At 38.1% G+C, this 18,911-nt stretch overlaps 1 protein-coding gene across 2 annotated transcripts in view; it reads left to right on the plus strand.

Moving 5' to 3' along the window:
* NBEA (neurobeachin) overlaps positions 1-18,911 on the plus strand; it is a 610,373-nt gene that overhangs the window by 469,628 nt on the left and 121,834 nt on the right. For both annotated transcript variants that reach the window (XM_060080316.1, XM_060080317.1), the window contains 2 exons: positions 18,049-18,166; positions 18,489-18,591. In XM_060080316.1, coding sequence (XP_059936299.1) covers positions 18,049-18,166; positions 18,489-18,591 — 221 coding nt within the window. The remainder of the gene's footprint in view (positions 1-18,048; positions 18,167-18,488; positions 18,592-18,911) is intronic.

Genomic DNA, 18,911 nt, shown 5'->3' on the forward strand with positions numbered 1-18,911 from the left:
ACTGGAACCAGAGATCTTACAACACTTTTAATTCCTTTCATTTCTTTACCTCAACATAAAACAAAACGAAAACATTCAAGTCCTATTCATTCTGTCTCATAAATATCTTTATACTCTTTCCCTTTCTCTTCCTACCTACGGCAGCTGTCTTAGTTTAGACTTCCTTCATTTCCTACTGGCACAATGCAGATTTCCAGTTTAGCATCCTTCCAAGTCCTCCCCCTCACTGCTTCCAAAGTGGCCTTTCTAAAATGCAGATTTAATCTTATAACTGGGCTCCTTTCCATGGTCTCAGTGGCATCACAGTAATCAGTAGAGCTACCATTCATTGAGAGCTAAGTTTGAAATCAGTGTTTCAGTTAATCCTTTCTTCAGGGAATGCTCTGGACAGCCTCTTGCCTATAGAAAGGGGACCTCTGGTACTTATAGTGGAGACACTTGTTAAATACAGTAACCAATTTAATTTTTGTCAACATCCCAGTAAAATAGAATTATTATATCAATCAATTATAAAGACATTAATAGACAGTACAAGCTTCGTAAAAGGAGGGACCATCCTTGTCTTATTCACTAATGTTTTCCCATCACCTAGCACAATATCTGGAACCTAGTAGGTGCTAAATTTTTGTTTGGTGAACAAATGATATGTGCTGCTAACAGCCTATGCCTGGGGAGAGGTATTTGACCATGATACTCAGATAAAATAGATAAATGGCAAGTTCTCAGCAAAGCAGTATTTTGCTGCAAATCGCCAGGTTTTCGACCAAGGAATATAAAGTAAATGGAAGAAAGAAAAGTAGTCTTAGGACATTACAGTGGTGTAGAAGAGTCCTTTGGGGATGCCTAACCCTGGAAATACTATTTTCATTGCCAACAAAAGTTGGGAGATCTCTAAATCTCCTTTTGCCTCCAATTACAGATATTTGTGGAAGATGTTCGTGTAAAAGCAAGGGGTGTTTACCGAGCTGTTTACATTTAAACTGAGTTGCATTTTTTGAAGAGCTGTTAATTATCCTCTAATATAGAAATTTGAGAGTGGAAATAAAAATAACACAGAGAATTCAGTAGCTGAATTGTCTCTAGCTGAAGCAGTGAGTTTTTTTTTTTAAAGATTAAACTTCAAACACAGCAGACAGAACACTCAAAGTCATCTAGGAAGTAGAATATAAGAACAAATTCTTGCAAATAACCAGACAGTTGAACCAATGTGAACTGCAGAAGCAGAGTGTGGATCAGAGAACAATGCACACTGGAAAAGGATCTGGGCTGAGACCACAGCAGGGGGTGCTCTTGTCACTCCTGACTGCGGGTTTCACTTAAGGTTCTGGTGGGGAGGTTGTGAGTTCATTTGTTCAACACACTTATGTAGCACTACCTTTGTGCCAACCTCTCCACTCGACACTTTATATGTTTTTTCATTTAATACCACAGTGGATGTGATCATTCTCATTTCATGTAAGTGGAAACTGTGTCCCAGTTATGTTAGGGAATGGTCCCAAGTTACACAGCTCGGAAGTGGTTGAGTCAGACTTCAGTCCGTATATCATCCTCTAATGTCCAATATGTAAAAAATAATCCTAGTCCACCAAACTAAGTGCCAATAAAGTGCATGCTTATTGGTACATACCGGTAGTATGAAGAAATGTTTCAAGGGTAACCCTCATCCTGTGGTGAGCAGATGCACATTAAAATAAGACCCAATCTAAAGGACTTTCCAAATGCAAATTCCCTGTATGAAGATTGGGTTTCATTCTATGGCTGCTCTTTGGGAGATAGTAATTCAAGAAGAGCTCTCGCTTTGAGAGAAAGAAAAACAGATTCTTATGAACCCCAAGGATGCCCCTGTGAGTGCCCAGGAATACTCAGGTTTTCAAGTAAAAACACACTTTGAAAACTTTGAACTGGTATTGTAGGAAAGTAGTCTTCAATTACTAATTTTCACTGAAAACGAAAAGTCTTTAAAACTTGAAAAACTATTCACATTCATACTGTATTCCTGGTTCCTGATGAGCCTGGCACCCACCTGGCAGATACTTGATAAATGGTAAATATTTTTTGAGGAAATGTTTTTTGAACAGTAAGCTTTTATTACATGGTAGGGCTTTATCAGGCAGACAAGGAGGGGAAGCTATTCAAGAGTATATACAAAGTATGGAAATGTTTAATGCATGCATATATTTTGAAAATTTGTTTATTTTATTTTTGGCTGTGTTGGGTCTTCGTTGTGGTGCACGGGCTTCTCATTGCAGTGGCTTCTCTTGTTGCAGAGCACGGGCTCTAGGTGCACAGGCTTCAGTAGTTGTGGCTCGTGGGTTCTAGAGCACAGGCTCAGTAGTTGTGGCGCACGGGCTTAGTTGCTCCGCGGCATGTGAGATCTTCCCGGACCAGGGCTCGAACCCGTGTCGCCTGCATTGGCAGGCGAATTCTCAGGCACTCCGCCACCAGGGAAACCCCAATGTCTGCATATTTTTTTAAATTTTAATAGACTTTATTTTTTAGTTTAGTTTGAGTTTAGGGTCACAGGAACACGAGCAGATAGTACAGAAAGCTCCTATTTTGTGGGGTGTGTGGGTGTTTGTGTATTAGTCAGGCTTTTTCTTTCTTCAAATAACAGAGGCATGAAAGTTACATCAGGTAATAAGAGTTTGCATCAGAAAACTTTCAGCGGCAAGTAATAGATACCCTAACTCTAATGGCTTTATACGTATATATGTATGTATGTGTGTATATGTGTATTTATCATAAAATAGTAAGTCCTGAATTATATTAGTCTCTTGGGTTGATTGATCCAGCTGCTTCTGGATGTTTTCAGGAACCCAGGTTCATTCCCCATCTCCACTCTGTCATCTTTGGTTTGTCCTCATTCTCACACCAATAGCAATGTGGCTTCAACACTCCTCCAAATCAACCAAAGCACAGGAATGTCTAGAGGAAAGAGGGAGCATCTCTTTCATTGGTGCCCTCTTAAGAATGGGGACACTTTTCAAAGCCTGATCACCTCTGGGACTGTCCATGAGGTCGGTGTGCCCTGGCTCAGAAGTGCATGGAAGAGGTCACTAACTGAACACCATCAGGTTAGTCAGGAAGGTGGAGGGGAGGGGAAGCCAGAATAGATCCTGAGTGGGCGAGCAGTAGTGTCTACGACAGAGTTTATGGTAGGAAAGCATAGTAAAGTACGAATGGGAAAGTCTTATCAGGCCTTCTTCAAAACTGGGATTCTATCTGAGTTCCAGTGATTGAGTCTTTTAAATGTCCCTTCAACCTCAGCCACCCATTAACATTATAGTGCTGGTTACTCTCTGTCTTTGTTTATATTTTTGCTACTACAGACCAACTGACATTAAATATACCTTAAATGTATTCATTCAACACAATGTTTATTGAGTTTCTGCGATGTGCCAGGCACTGTGCCAAGCCATACAGTAGTGAGCAGAAACAAATGGCCACAGAGTGAGGGAGATTACATTAATAAATTACATAATAAATGTGCAAAATTGTGTTTGTGGTAAGTGCTGTGAAGAGACCTTCTCTCATGTGGTACTATGAGCGTGTGTGTTAGGGCGATCTTACCTAGCAGGAGAGGTCAGTTGCGAAAATAGGAACTCACGAGAGCTCAAGGATGAGTAGAAGTGAAGTAGGCAGATAGGGGAGGGGAACTGTTTCCAGAGAGGAAGAATATGTGCATTGGCCCTGTGACAGAAAACAACATGGTATGGACAGAGGACTGGAAGAAGACCAGTGGGACTGGAGCCAAGAGAGCAAAGTGGTCCCAGATGTGTTTGGAGCAGGAGATGGTTGCATCTACCATTAGGCTCATCTCTTTATGTCTTGGCTTCTGCTTCCTCAGAATTCCTGCTGCCTTATGATTTCTGGTGACTGCCTTCTCCATCTTTTGGCTTCTTCCCACCCTCCTGCTTAAAATTTTCCCTGAATATCTCACATTGAAATCATTAAGAAAGATTATCTGATGGGGTCAGCCTGCCAGCATTCATAACAGCATGGCTATGATGGACAGGATTCTCATGGCCACTAGTTGTGGCTACTCTATTGATACTTAGATAACTACTGTCCATCCGAGTTCTGTTCACCAAGGCCAGAGTGGTGGGTTCAAGTAATCAACATGGTAAAAAGGAATTTACCAGGAGGGGACACTTTCCATGTCCTGTCCAGTACATAATAAATTGGGAATCAACTCTGGACTGTCTTAATAGGATGGCTTTTAATTAATATAAACCTTGAAAATTGATAACTTTTCTGTACATGAGTATTACTAAATGTAGATCAATAAAAGCATTCATAATTAATCAGTACTATTAAATGACTGCTCTGTGCTGGGCTTTGTGCTACGTATGAAAACCGCAGAGATGCATTGAAAATTCTGGCTATCAGTGGGTTCACAGGTTCACAAGTAAACCAACCGTGGTAATAATGGTTTGGTGAGTGTCAGAGTTGGGTAGAGGGTTCTCAGAGGGAGCAGCAGGCTCTTCTTGCTTAGTCATTAATAGGAGTTAATCGGAAGAACAGTATAGGGAGGGACCTGCCAGGCAGAAGAAACACCATGTGCAAGGGCACAGAAGCATGACAGAGTAGAACATGGCACATTTGGGAGCTGAAAGTGCTCAGGTGGTTAGAACATAAGAGCTGGGTGTAATGCACCTTGTGGTTTAAGATGGGATTTTATGCCACTACTAATACTAGTAGTGACCACTTCTTAAATACTTATATACCATACATATATATGCTTTTTTGAACTGTATTAGGATTTTCATTGATGTGCTGGGATCCAAAATTTTTTTAAGTGTTTGAAGCTGTAATGGGTATGAATTAAAAAGTGCACTAGTATTTGTATTGCACGCCGTTTTTTTTTTCAGGAAGATATAAATAAATGTTAACTAGAGAAAAAAGTTTCACCCTTAAATTTTAAAAAATTCTCTCTTCATTATGCATTTCTCACTACTTTTAAATTTTTTGTTTTACATTTTCTAAAATAAAAATTGGAAAGTAAAAACAAATTTAATATTCTAAAAGATTTCTCTCCATACCATAACTAGATCTCTAGTGAACAGCAATTCTCCACTATGTCTGCTCTGTAAGACTGATTTCACTATTGCAACAATAATTACTGCAACTCCCCCCTCTAATCTTGTATCATTTCTTACTATATCTAAAACTTTAGTAAGAAATATTTCCAAAAACAGAAAACAATTTGTGCTGGCAATTTATAATATCTACACAATCATACCCTATTACCAAATTGATTCAAAGAAAAACCTCTAACCCAGAAACCCAAATAACCTGATAGGATTATTTGGAGATATATAACAATTTGTCATTTTTTGTTTTAAATATATTTGTCATATTAAATATATATGTCATATTTGTTTTAAATATATATTAAAATTTGTCACTATGCAGAATAATATGAGGGAAAGTGTGGAAGTGAAAGTGAGTGTTAGAAACTAGAAAATAGTTTCCTTCCAATAGTGTAGTGTTCTGCCTCCCCCATCCCTTCCCTTTGTAAAATTACAGCAGAGGGACAAATACAAGATTTCAGAGTTTGCCAAATTTGAGAAAATGAGGAAACACAGCCAAATACATAATATTTACACATGGGAACATTCACGAGCAGGACAAAAATGAAGCAATCCTTGCCAATATCATTTTTTAATTTTGAGAGTTACATGCCTTTGAAGATGAAGTAGGCACAGAGGACTCCAGCTGCAAATCAAAGTTTGTAAGTTAAATTTTAAAATATTTTATTACACAAAATTGATTGAGTTCCTTTCATGTGCTGATTCTATAAGGAATACAAAATGGAATCAACCTAGTCTCTACCCTCATGAACTCTACAGTTGGGAGGAAGTATGTAATAAAATCGATCATTTTTAAAGTACTTCCCACAGTGTGAGAGATTCTATTGGAGTGGTACAAATAATACTTTTTTTTTTGAAAAAGTTCATGGTTTTCTACTAATGACTATAAAATAGCATTTGCATAGATTATTGAAACAGTATTGCCCTTCTCCAGTCAAAACAGCCTCTACACTGTAGCCACAGCAGTGATTTCTAAAGTGTGACTTTAATCACCTCACGTCTTTGTTTAACACAGGGGCTCATCATTGCTCTCAGACCAAAAGTCCAAACTCTTTAACTTGAATTACATGATCTAGCCCCACATCCTGGCTCGCTATCCACTTTTAATGTTATTTTTCACCTCTCTCCTCTTTATAATCTATGTTCCAGACTTCCTGGACCCATTCCCCAAAGCACCATATTTACATAAATGTTCCTTCTGCTTGAGACCTTCTTCCTTCCCTGCTTTCCCCTACCTTCCCCACTGTTGGTGAGTCTCCAAGAGACTGAACTCTTTGAAGTCAGGGACTCTGCCTCTCATTCGCCAGCGGCTCATGGTGGTAATTCAATAAATACTTGTTAAGTGAGCATCACTAAAAAATTAATTGATAAATCATGAGGACAAGCTTGGTAGCAAGAGCTGGCCTGGGGCTTCCCTGGTGGCGCAGTGGTTGAGAGTCTGCCTGCCGATGCAGGGGACACGGGTTCGTGCCCTGGTCTGGGAAGATCCCACATGCCGTGGAGCGGCTGGGCCCGTGAGCCATGGCTGCTGAGCCTGCGCGTCCGGAGCCTGTGCTCCACAACAGGAGAGGCCACAACAGTGAGAGGCCCGCGTACCAAAAAAAAAGAGCTGGCCTGATTATAGGCTGTTTCTTAGATAGGAAGAAACCTTCCTAAAGTTATCACTACTAACAATGGGAGTGGTAGCTGATGTCCCAGATAGTTGGGCTTTCTAGTTAGAGGTTAGTAATGTGATTTTGGAAAACTTCTAGAATGCAAACTGCCACCAAGGAAGCAAGAGCTGTGGCTGTTGGTTTTAAAGGTCCTATGCTGTGGCCCAGGTTTTCTACTCCCTTGCTGGCAGTGTCATTAATGAAAGTTAAAACTGGAGACGCGCTGAGTGTGTGTTCGTGTGTATGTCTGTACAAATACACCCAAGAAAGTAGACATTAATTAGAGTAGGAGGCTAATGTTTGTTAAGCACTTCCTGTGTGCCAGGCACTGTACTAAGCATTTTTTTTAAAGAATTATTTCATTCAATTCTCACAACTACCCTGTGAGGTTAGGTACTGTCATTTCCCCCATCTTATGATATGGAAACTTAAGAATTAAAAATGAACTAACTTGGGCCTCCCTGGTGGCGCAGTGGTTGAGAGTCCGCCTGCCGATGCAGGGGATACGGGTTCGTGCCCCGGTCTGGGAGGATCCCACGTGCCGCGGAGCGGCTGGGCCCGTGAGCCATGGCCGCTGGGCCTGCGCATCCGGAGCCTGTGCTCCGCAACGGGAGAGGCCACAACAGTGAGAGGCCCGCATACCGCAAAAAGAAAAAAAAAAAAAAAAATGAACTAACTTGCCTGAGGTCTCACAGCTAGTAAGAGAGGCAGACCCTAGGGAGGCTTTAAATCTAGGAGAGGCAGGTACATAAATTCATAAATTAAAGCAAAATGCAAGGTTGTTAAATAAAAAGCTCTCTGTAGGTGGGCTGCCTAAATTTTTCCCAATTATACGATATTTTGACCCTGCAATTTTAACCCATATAGTTATAGTGGCTGTGTTTATGAATATTTAACCTCAGAAGTATAGCAATATAGTATATATTGTTCAGTTTTCATTGAAAATTTATTTCCTGAAAACCATCATTTTGCCAGCTTAATTTCTTTTCTTTTTTTTTTTTAGATTTATTTATTTATTTTTGGCTGCATTGGGTCTTGTTGCTGCACATGGGCATTCTCTAGTTGTGGCGAGCGGAGGCTACTCTTCGTTGTGGTGCGCGGGCTCCTCATTACAGTGGCTTCTCTTGTTGCAGACCATGGGCTCTAGGCACGCAGACTTCAGTAGTTGTGGCTCGTGGGCTCCCTACTTGTGGTGCCCAGGCTTAGTTGCTCTGCGGCATGTGGAATCTTCCCGGACCAGGGCTCAAACCCGTGTCCCCTGCATTGGCAGGCGGATTCTTAACCACTGTGCCACAAGGGAAGTCCCTAGCTTAATTTCTTGATCATTTTCATTTACTTCACAGTTAAGCCATTTTCAGTTTTTTCCATTTCAATTCTATATTACATGAATTATTTATTTTCATCAGGATTGATTATTTTCCATCTAAGTTTTAGTGAAAAGCTTTGATTCAATGATCATTTTTTGGTCCATTTTAGATTTTACTGATTATAGTGCCTACCCCTGACAGTTTTATTTTGATGACTGTATTCATTATTGATTGGATAAGAGGCTAAAGTAAGACTCTTCCATCAGTTATTTGAGGTTTTCTTTATTGTACAGGTGGGTCCATTGTAATTGTCCCCTTTTTTTCACCCATCCTGTAAAGTATTTTATACCATATTACACATGTTTAAGTTAACATTTAAATTTTTTTGTAAGTTTAACACATTTTTAAAGATGTGGTATCCAACACATTCCTACACATTGATATTTTAAAATAAAATTCTTATTCACTTTTCAGATATGCCCAATAGAATCAAATATATCCAAAAGAATAATGATTTGGTTACCATCATCATGCGTTTTAAAGTGTACAAATAATCTCTTTTTTCAAATGGACATTTTATATAATTCCTCTTTCTCACTCAACAAATATTTCCATTTGATTCCCTCCCCAAAATGTATCTATTCTAAAAATATTTTATGCTTGACAGTCTTATATTGATCATTATATTCTACTAATATGCAGAAAGCATATACTAGTGAATTAAAATTTTAATATTTTTCATTCCTAAAGCCATAAAATTCGACGTGCTTAACATTTTTATTCTGGAACAAATTATTATTACAAATATTATCAGCTTACAATCATACAACATAAATATATTGTGAGCTTTGAAAAATAATTATTAAACATGAAAAGTAAAATGCTACTGGAAATTCATCTCTTAATGAGATGAATGGTTAGTATATCCACATATGAATATCATTTATTGCTAGAACAATACAGGAATCAATATTAAAGCTACTCCTAATTTTCTTTATTTTAAATCGACATATAGTTGATGTACAATGTTATGGTAGTTTCAGGTATACAACAAAGTGATTCAGTTTCATATATATATATATATATATATATATATATATATATTCTTTTGCAGATTCTTTTCCCTTATAGGTTATTATAAGATATTGAGTATTATTCCCTATGCTATACAGTAGGTCCTTGTTGGTTATCTATTTTATATATAGTAGTGTGTAAATGTTAATCCCAAACTCCTAATTTATCCCTTCCCCCTTTGGTAACCATAAATTTGTTTTCCATGTCTGAGTCTATTTCTTTTTTGAAAATAAATTCATTTGTCTCTGTCTGGCTTACTTCACTTAGTATGATAATCTCTAGGTCCATCTGTGTTGCTGTAAATGGCATTATTTCATTCTTTTTTATGGCTGAGTAATATTCCGTTGTGTATATATACCACATCCTCTTTCTCCATTCATCTGTTGATGGACATTTAGGTTGCTTTCATGTCTTGGCTATTATAAATAGTGCTGCAATGAATGTTGGGATGCATGTATCTTTTCAAGTTATAGTTCTCTCTGGATATATGCCCAGGAGTGGGATTGCTAGATCATATGGTAACTCTATTTTCAGTTTTTTAAGGAACCACCATACTGCTTTCCATAGTGGCTGCACCAATTTATATTCCCGCCAACAGTGTAGGAGGGTTCATTTTTCTCCACACCCTCTCCAGCATTTATTATTTGTAAGCTTTTTGATGATGGCCATTATGACCAGTGTGTGGTGATACCTCTTTGTAGTTTCCAACTTTATTTTTTGTAGATATGTTGAAAAATCGTGTTCACAGTTGTAAATTGTAAATAAATAGAAGGATGTTGAAGTTTTATTACAGCTTATTCATATAGCTTTTTGTACCACTTCTAAGTTGTATGCTAGAAATCACCTAGAGATCTATCGTGAAAAATTATTTTTAATTATCTCCCAACTGACATCCCTATTAGATCCAACTTCAACTCTTTGAAAGTAAAGAATTAGGAAACCATTTAACTTGCAAAAAGATTTTTTTAAATCCAGTCATTAAGGGCATACAGTTTTCCAGCACTTCCATCAGAATTTTGAATTGTCCGTTATTTGAGGCTCCTAGCCCCTCAACAGATTTTATACCCCAGATACTACACCATAGAGAGCCCCCCACCCTTTTTTTTTAATTGGAGAAAGGCAGTGGGAAAAGAGTGATGGGAAGGAGAACCTGTATTTCCCTCACGGGTTCATTTTCAGGCAGATAGATTTTAAGAAGTTAAGGATCTGGAAACTTACTCTTAAGTTATGCGTACCTAACTTACTCCTTGGAGAGTTATTCATTGCCCAGTTAGAAGAGGCTAGTCCATTGTGTTTCTATTTCCTTTTTTCCATACACTTCTAAATAATTATTTCTTATATCTTATGCTCTCCGTGCCTTTGGTGACGAAATAGTATCACCGAGACAGGTGGTGAGAACTGGAAGCAAGGAGTTCCAAACGTCTCACTGTTTTTGCTGCTTCCCACTTCCTCACCCCGTGTACCATGACGGCAACTGCCAGTCAGAGATGATCTTCCACATGGTCATTTTAGAACCCAAACTTCTTCCAGTTTGTGGTTCTGCTTTCCTTCTGGGCATCAGACTCCTCTTCATTCATCTGGCAAAAGGGAAAAGACCAGGGATGATCATGTATGAATGCAAACCTCCAATTACTCTTGAACTATTGCATCCTGAATATATTTGTCCCATCCAGAATCATTGATAATTTGTACAGAATTATAAAAGTAATGGGGGTTACAGCTTTCCGTTGCACTAACAGCCCTTTAATTAAACTGTTCAAGCTGCAAATGTCTGTTGGATATGATGGCCTCATGAACACTGAACAGGGCATGTCTCTCCACCCCTTCACATCATTTTCATCAGTTCTTAACAGAAAATATAACTTGAAGCAAAATTTAGTTTTTTCATATCCAAATACTTGTTCTAATATATGCATCAGATGATTTGAGATCAGCAAAGCTCTCACTAAACAAGTACTTTTTAGGTCACACAATATTAGCTGCCTTTAAAAGAAAAAAAGATGAAACTGATTTGACAGCCATACCCATGTTTCTGACAAATGTGCATGTCTGATACACATGAGTGCACAACAACCCTATTTTTCTTCAACACAATCATCAAATAATATGTGTTAAGCACACATTTGGGCGAAGTGCTTTACAAGGGGTCTCTATTACATTTGTTTTATATTATGTCCTGTGTGCTTCAGTTCGTAAGTGAGTGGGACAGACCTCAGGGTATAAAGCCAGCATGATCTCTCTCTCCCTTCACTTCTTTTGGATATTAAGCCCTTAGCTCAAAACAGTTCAGTGGTTGCTTAAGAAAATCACAAAAGTTGCAAAAAATTTGTGATCAAGATGCTTTAATTTTCTTATTTATGACCTATATGATGTAATAAAAGTTATCTTTATTCAATTTTCATAAAATGAAACTGAATAGGCTAGTTAGCATTTGTTGATTGATTTCATAGTATATTAAATAATTTGGAGAGGCCAGCAAGCTCAAACCAGATAATATGGGAAGGTCGACTTAAGAAAAAAAACAAAACCACAAACCTCAAGTACAAATGAAAGTACTTATATGGTTTAGAAAAATATCTTGGACTATAATGAAAAAGTAACTTAAAGAGTTATTATAGAAGGTCCTGAAACTTACAGAACACTAGTTCTGTACTAGTTCTCTACTAGTAACTAGTAGAGGTATAAATAAAATACAGGCAATTTTATAGTATCAGGTCATATTTCAGATCTAGGCTTGATGCCCAGATTTTTATATAAACATGCCATAAATTCAGTATTTAATCAACTATAAATGATATTCCTTTGCACTTCTGAAGCATATACAAACTGATTAAACTCCTCATCACTTGCCCGAAGCAGTGTCCTAACCGATCACTCTGCCTCCAGTCTAACAGCTTTCTACTCTAGCCTCCACGAGCTGCCAAGTGTGTGTAGGTGAGCTCTCTCTTGGTTACCCTCTCGTTGCATATGAGGAGAGGAGAGGAAAGAGGACTTGGGGTATAGTCCCAGGTGGTCATGGCAATCACAAAATTTATTTGAATGCTAGTGGTTCATCTAAACCATTCATCATTTTTTTTACTTTTTATTTTCCATCCTATCTATATTAATTTCACTACAAAAAAAGTCTAATTACTTATCAGAAATAAAATAGTTGCTCAGGAGAGGTGTCAGATGATATTCTGTGACACACCTCAGTATACATTTTTCTTAAATGTGAGGCGTAAGTCTATGAACTAAAACACCTTAGCCCAACCCTCTAGAGTGAAGGAATCCTTTTTATGGGGACAGAGTCTTCCAAGATGGGGTATAACCCAGTCTAGAGTTCCTTGTGGGTGCAGATTAAACTACTAGAAAAGAGAAACCAGTTATTCTATTTAGATCACTTCGTTTAGATCTTGATTAAATCTAAAGACAGAAGTGACCTCTGATGGGCTCCACCAGTAGGATAATAAACACAAGAAGTCTGAGGCGAAACTGGAAAGCTTTTTCCAGTTCAGCAAAGGAGTCAGAGATGCACGTACTTTGTAAGATCTCTTTGTAACCTTCCCCCTATGTATTATCTCTGTCCTTTTCTCTTGCTGATTTATTCAACAAACAAATGTATATGGAGCACATCTGTGCCAGGCACTGCTTTAAGCTCTGTGTATTGAGCAGTAAATAAGATAGATGAGGGCCTTGTTCTCATGGAACTTTCACGTCACAGGGAGGGGACTGACAAAAACAAGCAAAACAATAAATAAGTGCCAGGCGCAGAATTCAAACAAAGTGATGTCATAGAAGAGATATTGGAGGTTAGTACATGATAACTCTAAGCTGGATGCCAGCCAAAAATTTTTTAATAAAAAATTTTAGGAGAGTTTCATTCCATAATCAATCTTGAAGGAAACAAGAAGAGAAAGTAGGAGGTGGCTTGCTATAAAAAAAACAAAGATCATTTTTGACCCAGCTTCTACAGAAAGGGAAATAAAAACAAAAATAAACAAATGGGACCTAATGGAACTTAAGAGCTTTTGCACAGCAAAGGAAACCATAAACAAGACCAAAAGACAACTCTCAGAATGGGAGAAAATATTTGCAAATGAAGCAACTGACAAAGGATTAATCTCCAAAATTTATAAGCAGCTCATGCAGCTCAATAGCAAAAAAACAAACAACCCAATCCAAAAATGGGCAGAAGACCTAAATAGACATTTCTCCACAGAAGATATACAGACTGCCAACAAACACATGAAAGGATGCTCAACATCTTTACTCATTAGAGAAATGCAAATCAAAACTACAATGAGATATCATCTCACACCAGTCAGAATGGCCATCATCAAAAAATCTAGAAACAATAAATGCTGGAGAGGGTGTGGAAAAAAGGGAACACTCTTGCACTGCTGGTGGGAATGTGAATTGGTACAGCCACTATGGAGAACGGTATGGAGGTTCCTTAAAAAACTACAAATAGAACTACCATATGACCCAGCAATCCCACTACTGGGCATATACCCTGAGAAAACCATAATTCAAAAAGAGACATGTACCAAAATGTTCATAGCAGCCCTATTTACAATAGCCCGGAGATGGAAACAACCTAAGTGTCCATCATCGGATGAATGGATAAAGAAGATGTGGCACATATATACAATGGAATATTACTCAGCCATAAAAAGAAATGAAATTGAGCTATTTGTAATGAGGTGGATGGACCTAGAGTCTGTCATACAGAGTGAAGTAAGTCAGAAAGAGAAAGACAAATACTGTATGCTGACACATATATATGGAATTTAAGGGAAAAAAATGTCATGAAGAACCTAGGGGTAAGACAGGAATAAAGACACAGACCTACTAAAGCATGGACTTGAGGATATGGGGAGGGGGAAGGGTAAGCTGTGACAAAGTGAAAGAGGGGCATGGACATATATACACTACCAAACGTAAGGTAGATAGCTAGTGGGAAGCAGCCGCATAGCACAGGGAGATCAGCTCGGTTCTTTGTGACCGCCTGGAGGGGTGGGATAGGGAGGGTGGGAGGGAGACGCAAAAGGGAGGGGATATGGGAACATATGTATATGTATAACTGATTAAAATTGTAAAATAAAAAATTTTAGGAGAGTTTCATTCCATAATCAATCTTGAAGGAAACAAGAAGAGAAAGTAGGAGGTGGCTTGCTATAAAAAAAACAAAAAGGGGCCTCCCTGGTGGCGCAAGTGGTTGAGAGTCCGCCTGCCGATGCAGGGGATACGGGTTCGTGCCCCGGTCTGGGAGGATCCCATGTGCCGCGGAGCGGCTGGGCCCGTGAGCCATGGCCGCTGAGCCTGCGCGTCCGGAGCCTGCGCGTCCGGAGCCTGTGCTCCGCAACGGGGGAGGCCACAACAGTGAGAGGCCCGCATACCGCAAAAAAAAAAAAAAAAAAAAAAACACAAAAGGACTCTAGGCTCTGTTGGGTTTCCTGGCAGGGAATTATGAACATCTCAGAGCATTGTCTTTTATCAGCCTCTTTAAAGGATTTCAAAAGCTTAACTATAACATGGGTGACTGTAAAGTAAAATTTTCTTTCCCTTGGCCCCTCTGGTAAGGACTGTGCCACTCGTTCAGACGCTGCTGCCCTTATTCAAAATAGCATGGACCTTTGGGTCTATCTTTTGGAATTTGCCTCCTGAGCTGTTTATTAGCTGCTAGCAAAATAATTTAATTTTATTCTGTCTCCTTTTACTCTTTGCCTCCAGGCTTTACTGAGTTCCTCTGATTATCTCAGTTTCCTTTTTTCTTGCTCCTGAGGGTCCCTGAGGACTGTTGTGGTCCCAACCTGGAGCTGTGAAAGCAGTGGTAGGAGAACTGATTGAGTTCCTGTATCAGTTTGGATCCAGTCAAGAGAAAGATGCCACATAGCAGTTTAAACAGGGAAAGTGTTGTAATTTATAAAAACAGAAATAATTATAAATTATAACAGGATATTGGAGAAACAGGGAATGGTTAGTAAGAAATAAAAAGAACTCTAAAAAATATAGGAAACAGCATACATGAGGAGCAGCCACTGTCTTTTGAGCTGACATTGAACCCAAGAAGAGGCTTCCTGGCCTTGTTAGGGAGGACATGGCTATAGTTCCCTTCATGGTACAGAAGTCACTCTGGTGCCCTGCTGAGGGAGCTCGCTGGAGCTCTGCCTTTTGGAACTTTCCCAAAAACCACCCTCTAGGGAGTTGGTGAATCTGTTTATGGGAGGGTTCTCACCAGAGCACTCTGTTACAAAACTGTCTGGGGCAGGGGGCTACTGGAGAAAACTGCTAGTCACTGGGTGCTGTCAGCCATCACACACTGCAGGAGCCGGGCACTGGAGAAGCCCACGCTCTGCAGGGGCCTGCTAGGTGAGCACGCAGAACCAGGAAGAAAACCCCCTTTCTTCTGCATCATCTCTTCAGAGTCCTTTCCTGATAGACCTCGACATGGTGTAGGCTAGCAAAGGAAAAATAAAGGGCACAGATTCACTTTCACAAGATAAACAATTAAGGGTGAATTTGGAGCTGGGAAGCAATAATTTGATAACTGGCACAGTTGGTAAGACAGTTTTGCATGGGGCACTTAAGGAGTCAAACCAACTTCTATGTGTTTGAGAGCCACCTGCCTGCTAGAAGTAAAATAAACTGATAACATGCTTAATGGAAGGGAATACTTGGTCAGATGTTCACTACATCATTGCTCCCAAAGAGAAAGATAACAATATTAGTGTGTGTTTATATATATACCCACACACTAGTATCTCTCTCTATATATATATTATATACAGCCTAATATGCATATTGTATATAAATATTATACATATTTTATATATAATATAATATATAAAATATTATATATAATATACATTATATATATATTATATACATTATATATATATATAATCTCCATCCATCCTCCTGGCATACCAGATTTACTATAAGGGTGCCAACACAGCTTTCATGGGAAAATCTCTCCTTTTTTCTGAGATTATACTCATTTTACTCTTTGGGTTTTCAAGTGGCCTTTATATATATATATATATATAAAATATATATATATATTAGTGAAATAATGGTCATAGTGAAAGATAGTTTTTGTTGTTGTGGCTGTTCTGTCTTAAAATTATTCCTTCCTGACAAAATAAGAGTTATCAACCCTGTAGTAGTACTCTTTCCATTTAAAGAAAATTATGCTAGTCTATGAAATTCAAATCTGGAAACTGTTGCACCCGGGTAAGAATGTATTAATATAAATTGTGGCAAGTCACTGTAATCCTTTTGTGAAATGTATAAAGAGAAGTTTTACATGTAGAAACGGAAAAACAGTTGTCACTTTATGCTCAACAGAAAGGACATATAAACAGAACTTAAACAATAGCTAGGCCATGCACTTTACGTTCATTGTCTCCACTTAAATTAACCAGTAATGAGTATTATTATCACTGTTTTTCAGGTGACAAAAATCAGATAGAGTTAAATAATTTTTCCAAGTTCCTATAGCTAGTAAATAGCAGAGCCAAGTTTTAAAAAGGACTGTGACTGGCTCCAAAATGTTTCATGATTTAAACAGATGTCTGACTGCCTCCAAAAACCTTCCAGTGTGTAGAGAAAGACAAAAACTGAATTAAGGAGCTAGAAAATGGAATTTTCAAAAAATAAAAAGATGAATAGATAATATAATATAATTATAATATAATTATATAATATATACACAGAGATATATAATTCCTAGAGAAAGGAAATGTGAAAAAGGACTTCATAACTTGTTCTCAAACCTTAAGGAATATCATGTATGTAAAACTCAGTAACTAGTTTCTGCTTTCACTAAAGCAAATATAAGTGTAGTAGATTATATAGGGTACACCAGTGCAAGTAGAGAATGTGTTTATGTATTGTTAAAATCCATTGGTTTATCAGGAAGGAAAGTGTTGCAGGTTTGATTGCAGTGGGTTAATCAAATATGGATTTATCTGTATCATGGAAGAAGAAGTCCAGATATGGATAGTTGCTGAGACTGTTTCAGTAACTTAATATTAACTCCAACCTTGCTGGGATTCCCTTGGCCTTCCCCTAATGGCTACGCAATTGCTGCTATAGTTTCTGCCATTATATCTCCATTCAAGCAAGGAAGAGAAAGGAATGTGCCAGCTACATATGACTCATTTTATCAGCTTTTCTGAAACATCCCCAAATGACTGGTTTTGTTCTCATTAGCCAGTTCTGGGTCAAATATCCTTGCCCTTAGATGCAAGGGAATTTGGAAAAAGCAAAGAATAACTTTATCATGATTGGCTTAGACCATGGATCAGACAAACTCTGACCTCAGAAACAAATTCAGGCCATTGTTATAAATAAAGTCATGCCCATTTATTTGCACATTGGCTGTGACTGCTTTCACACCGCAGTGGCAAAGCTGAATAGTTGTGAGAAGGACAGATGGTCTGCAAGGCCTAAAATTTTTTACTATTTGTCCTTTTACCAAAAATGTTCATTGACCCCTGGCTTAGATCAGGCATGGCCCTTTGCCTGGGGTTGACCACATGGACACTTTGGGGCTAAGTGGACTTTCGTTAAGCAAGGAAGAGGGAGGAAAAGTGACGTTAGAAAAGAACCAAAAGTGTATGTCAGGCCACATGGTCCAACTAATCATATACAAGACCACAAAAGCATAACACGTTTTCTATTTTAAGTCACAGGGTCACCTTGAACATATAACTTTTCTGTTCCTTCATTTCTTCATGAGCCAACTGAAAATTTAGAAAGGTAGAAATTTTGCAAATATACAGAATCAAATGATTGGCAATATTGTGATATATCATGAATTCAGGAAGATAATCCCTAATTTACTGAGTTTTATACAGCACTAAGATATTGTCACACTGAGTCTTAGACACGTATTTAACTGACTGACACTTCCCTTTAAACTATTTATTTTAGGTTCTTGCATACACTGAGGGGCTTCATGGAAAATGGATGTTCAGCGAGATACGAGCTGTATTTTCAAGACGTTATCTTCTACAAAACACTGCTTTGGAAGTATTTATGGCAAACCGAAGTAAGTCCCCTTAATATTTTGAAAGAAAATGTGCTCGTATTTGGATGTTATTCATTTACATGGTGTGATACTGACTTGATATTTTTTTGTTTTATTTCTTTCTTTGATATGCCCTCGCTAAAATAAAAATACAGAAAGAATTAATTTGCTTGAAAACATTAATCCTAGATTTCTCATGGATAAAGTTACACAGAAATCTGATTTTCCATGAAGATTCATTACCTTTACCAATAAATCATGAAGGACACTTGAAAATGATTTCTGAAATTGATGATTAGCTCTCCTGTGGTTTTCTAAATCATGTTTTTTCTTCTTACCACAGCCTCAGTTATGTTTAATTTCCCTGATCAAGCAACAGTAAAAAAAGTCGTCTATAGCTTGCCTCGGGTTGGAGTAGGGACCAGCTATGGTTTGCCGCAAGCCAGGTAATTTTATCATAGTACACATTATCTACGATTTGTTAACATATTTCAATCTCAATATGATGGAAATCTAAATAAGTTTATACCATTATAATTATTTTGAAAATCAAGGAATTGTCTTCCTCTGCAGGTCATTTGTAGGGAAAGAGGTTATGAAAACAGCCATTTTAAGAATGACAGAATAGGGCATAATTTTATTTAACACATATATAAATGAGGAAGTAAAAAAGTTGATTGCATATCATAGCTGGCACATAATTAAGACATTTTTGCTGAAGATCTTACAAAAGACACACCAAAAGCCTCATGATGTTTGTGATTAA

Source organism: Mesoplodon densirostris, chromosome 17 (assembly GCF_025265405.1).
Source record: "Mesoplodon densirostris isolate mMesDen1 chromosome 17, mMesDen1 primary haplotype, whole genome shotgun sequence".
NCBI lineage: Eukaryota > Metazoa > Chordata > Mammalia > Artiodactyla > Ziphiidae > Mesoplodon > Mesoplodon densirostris.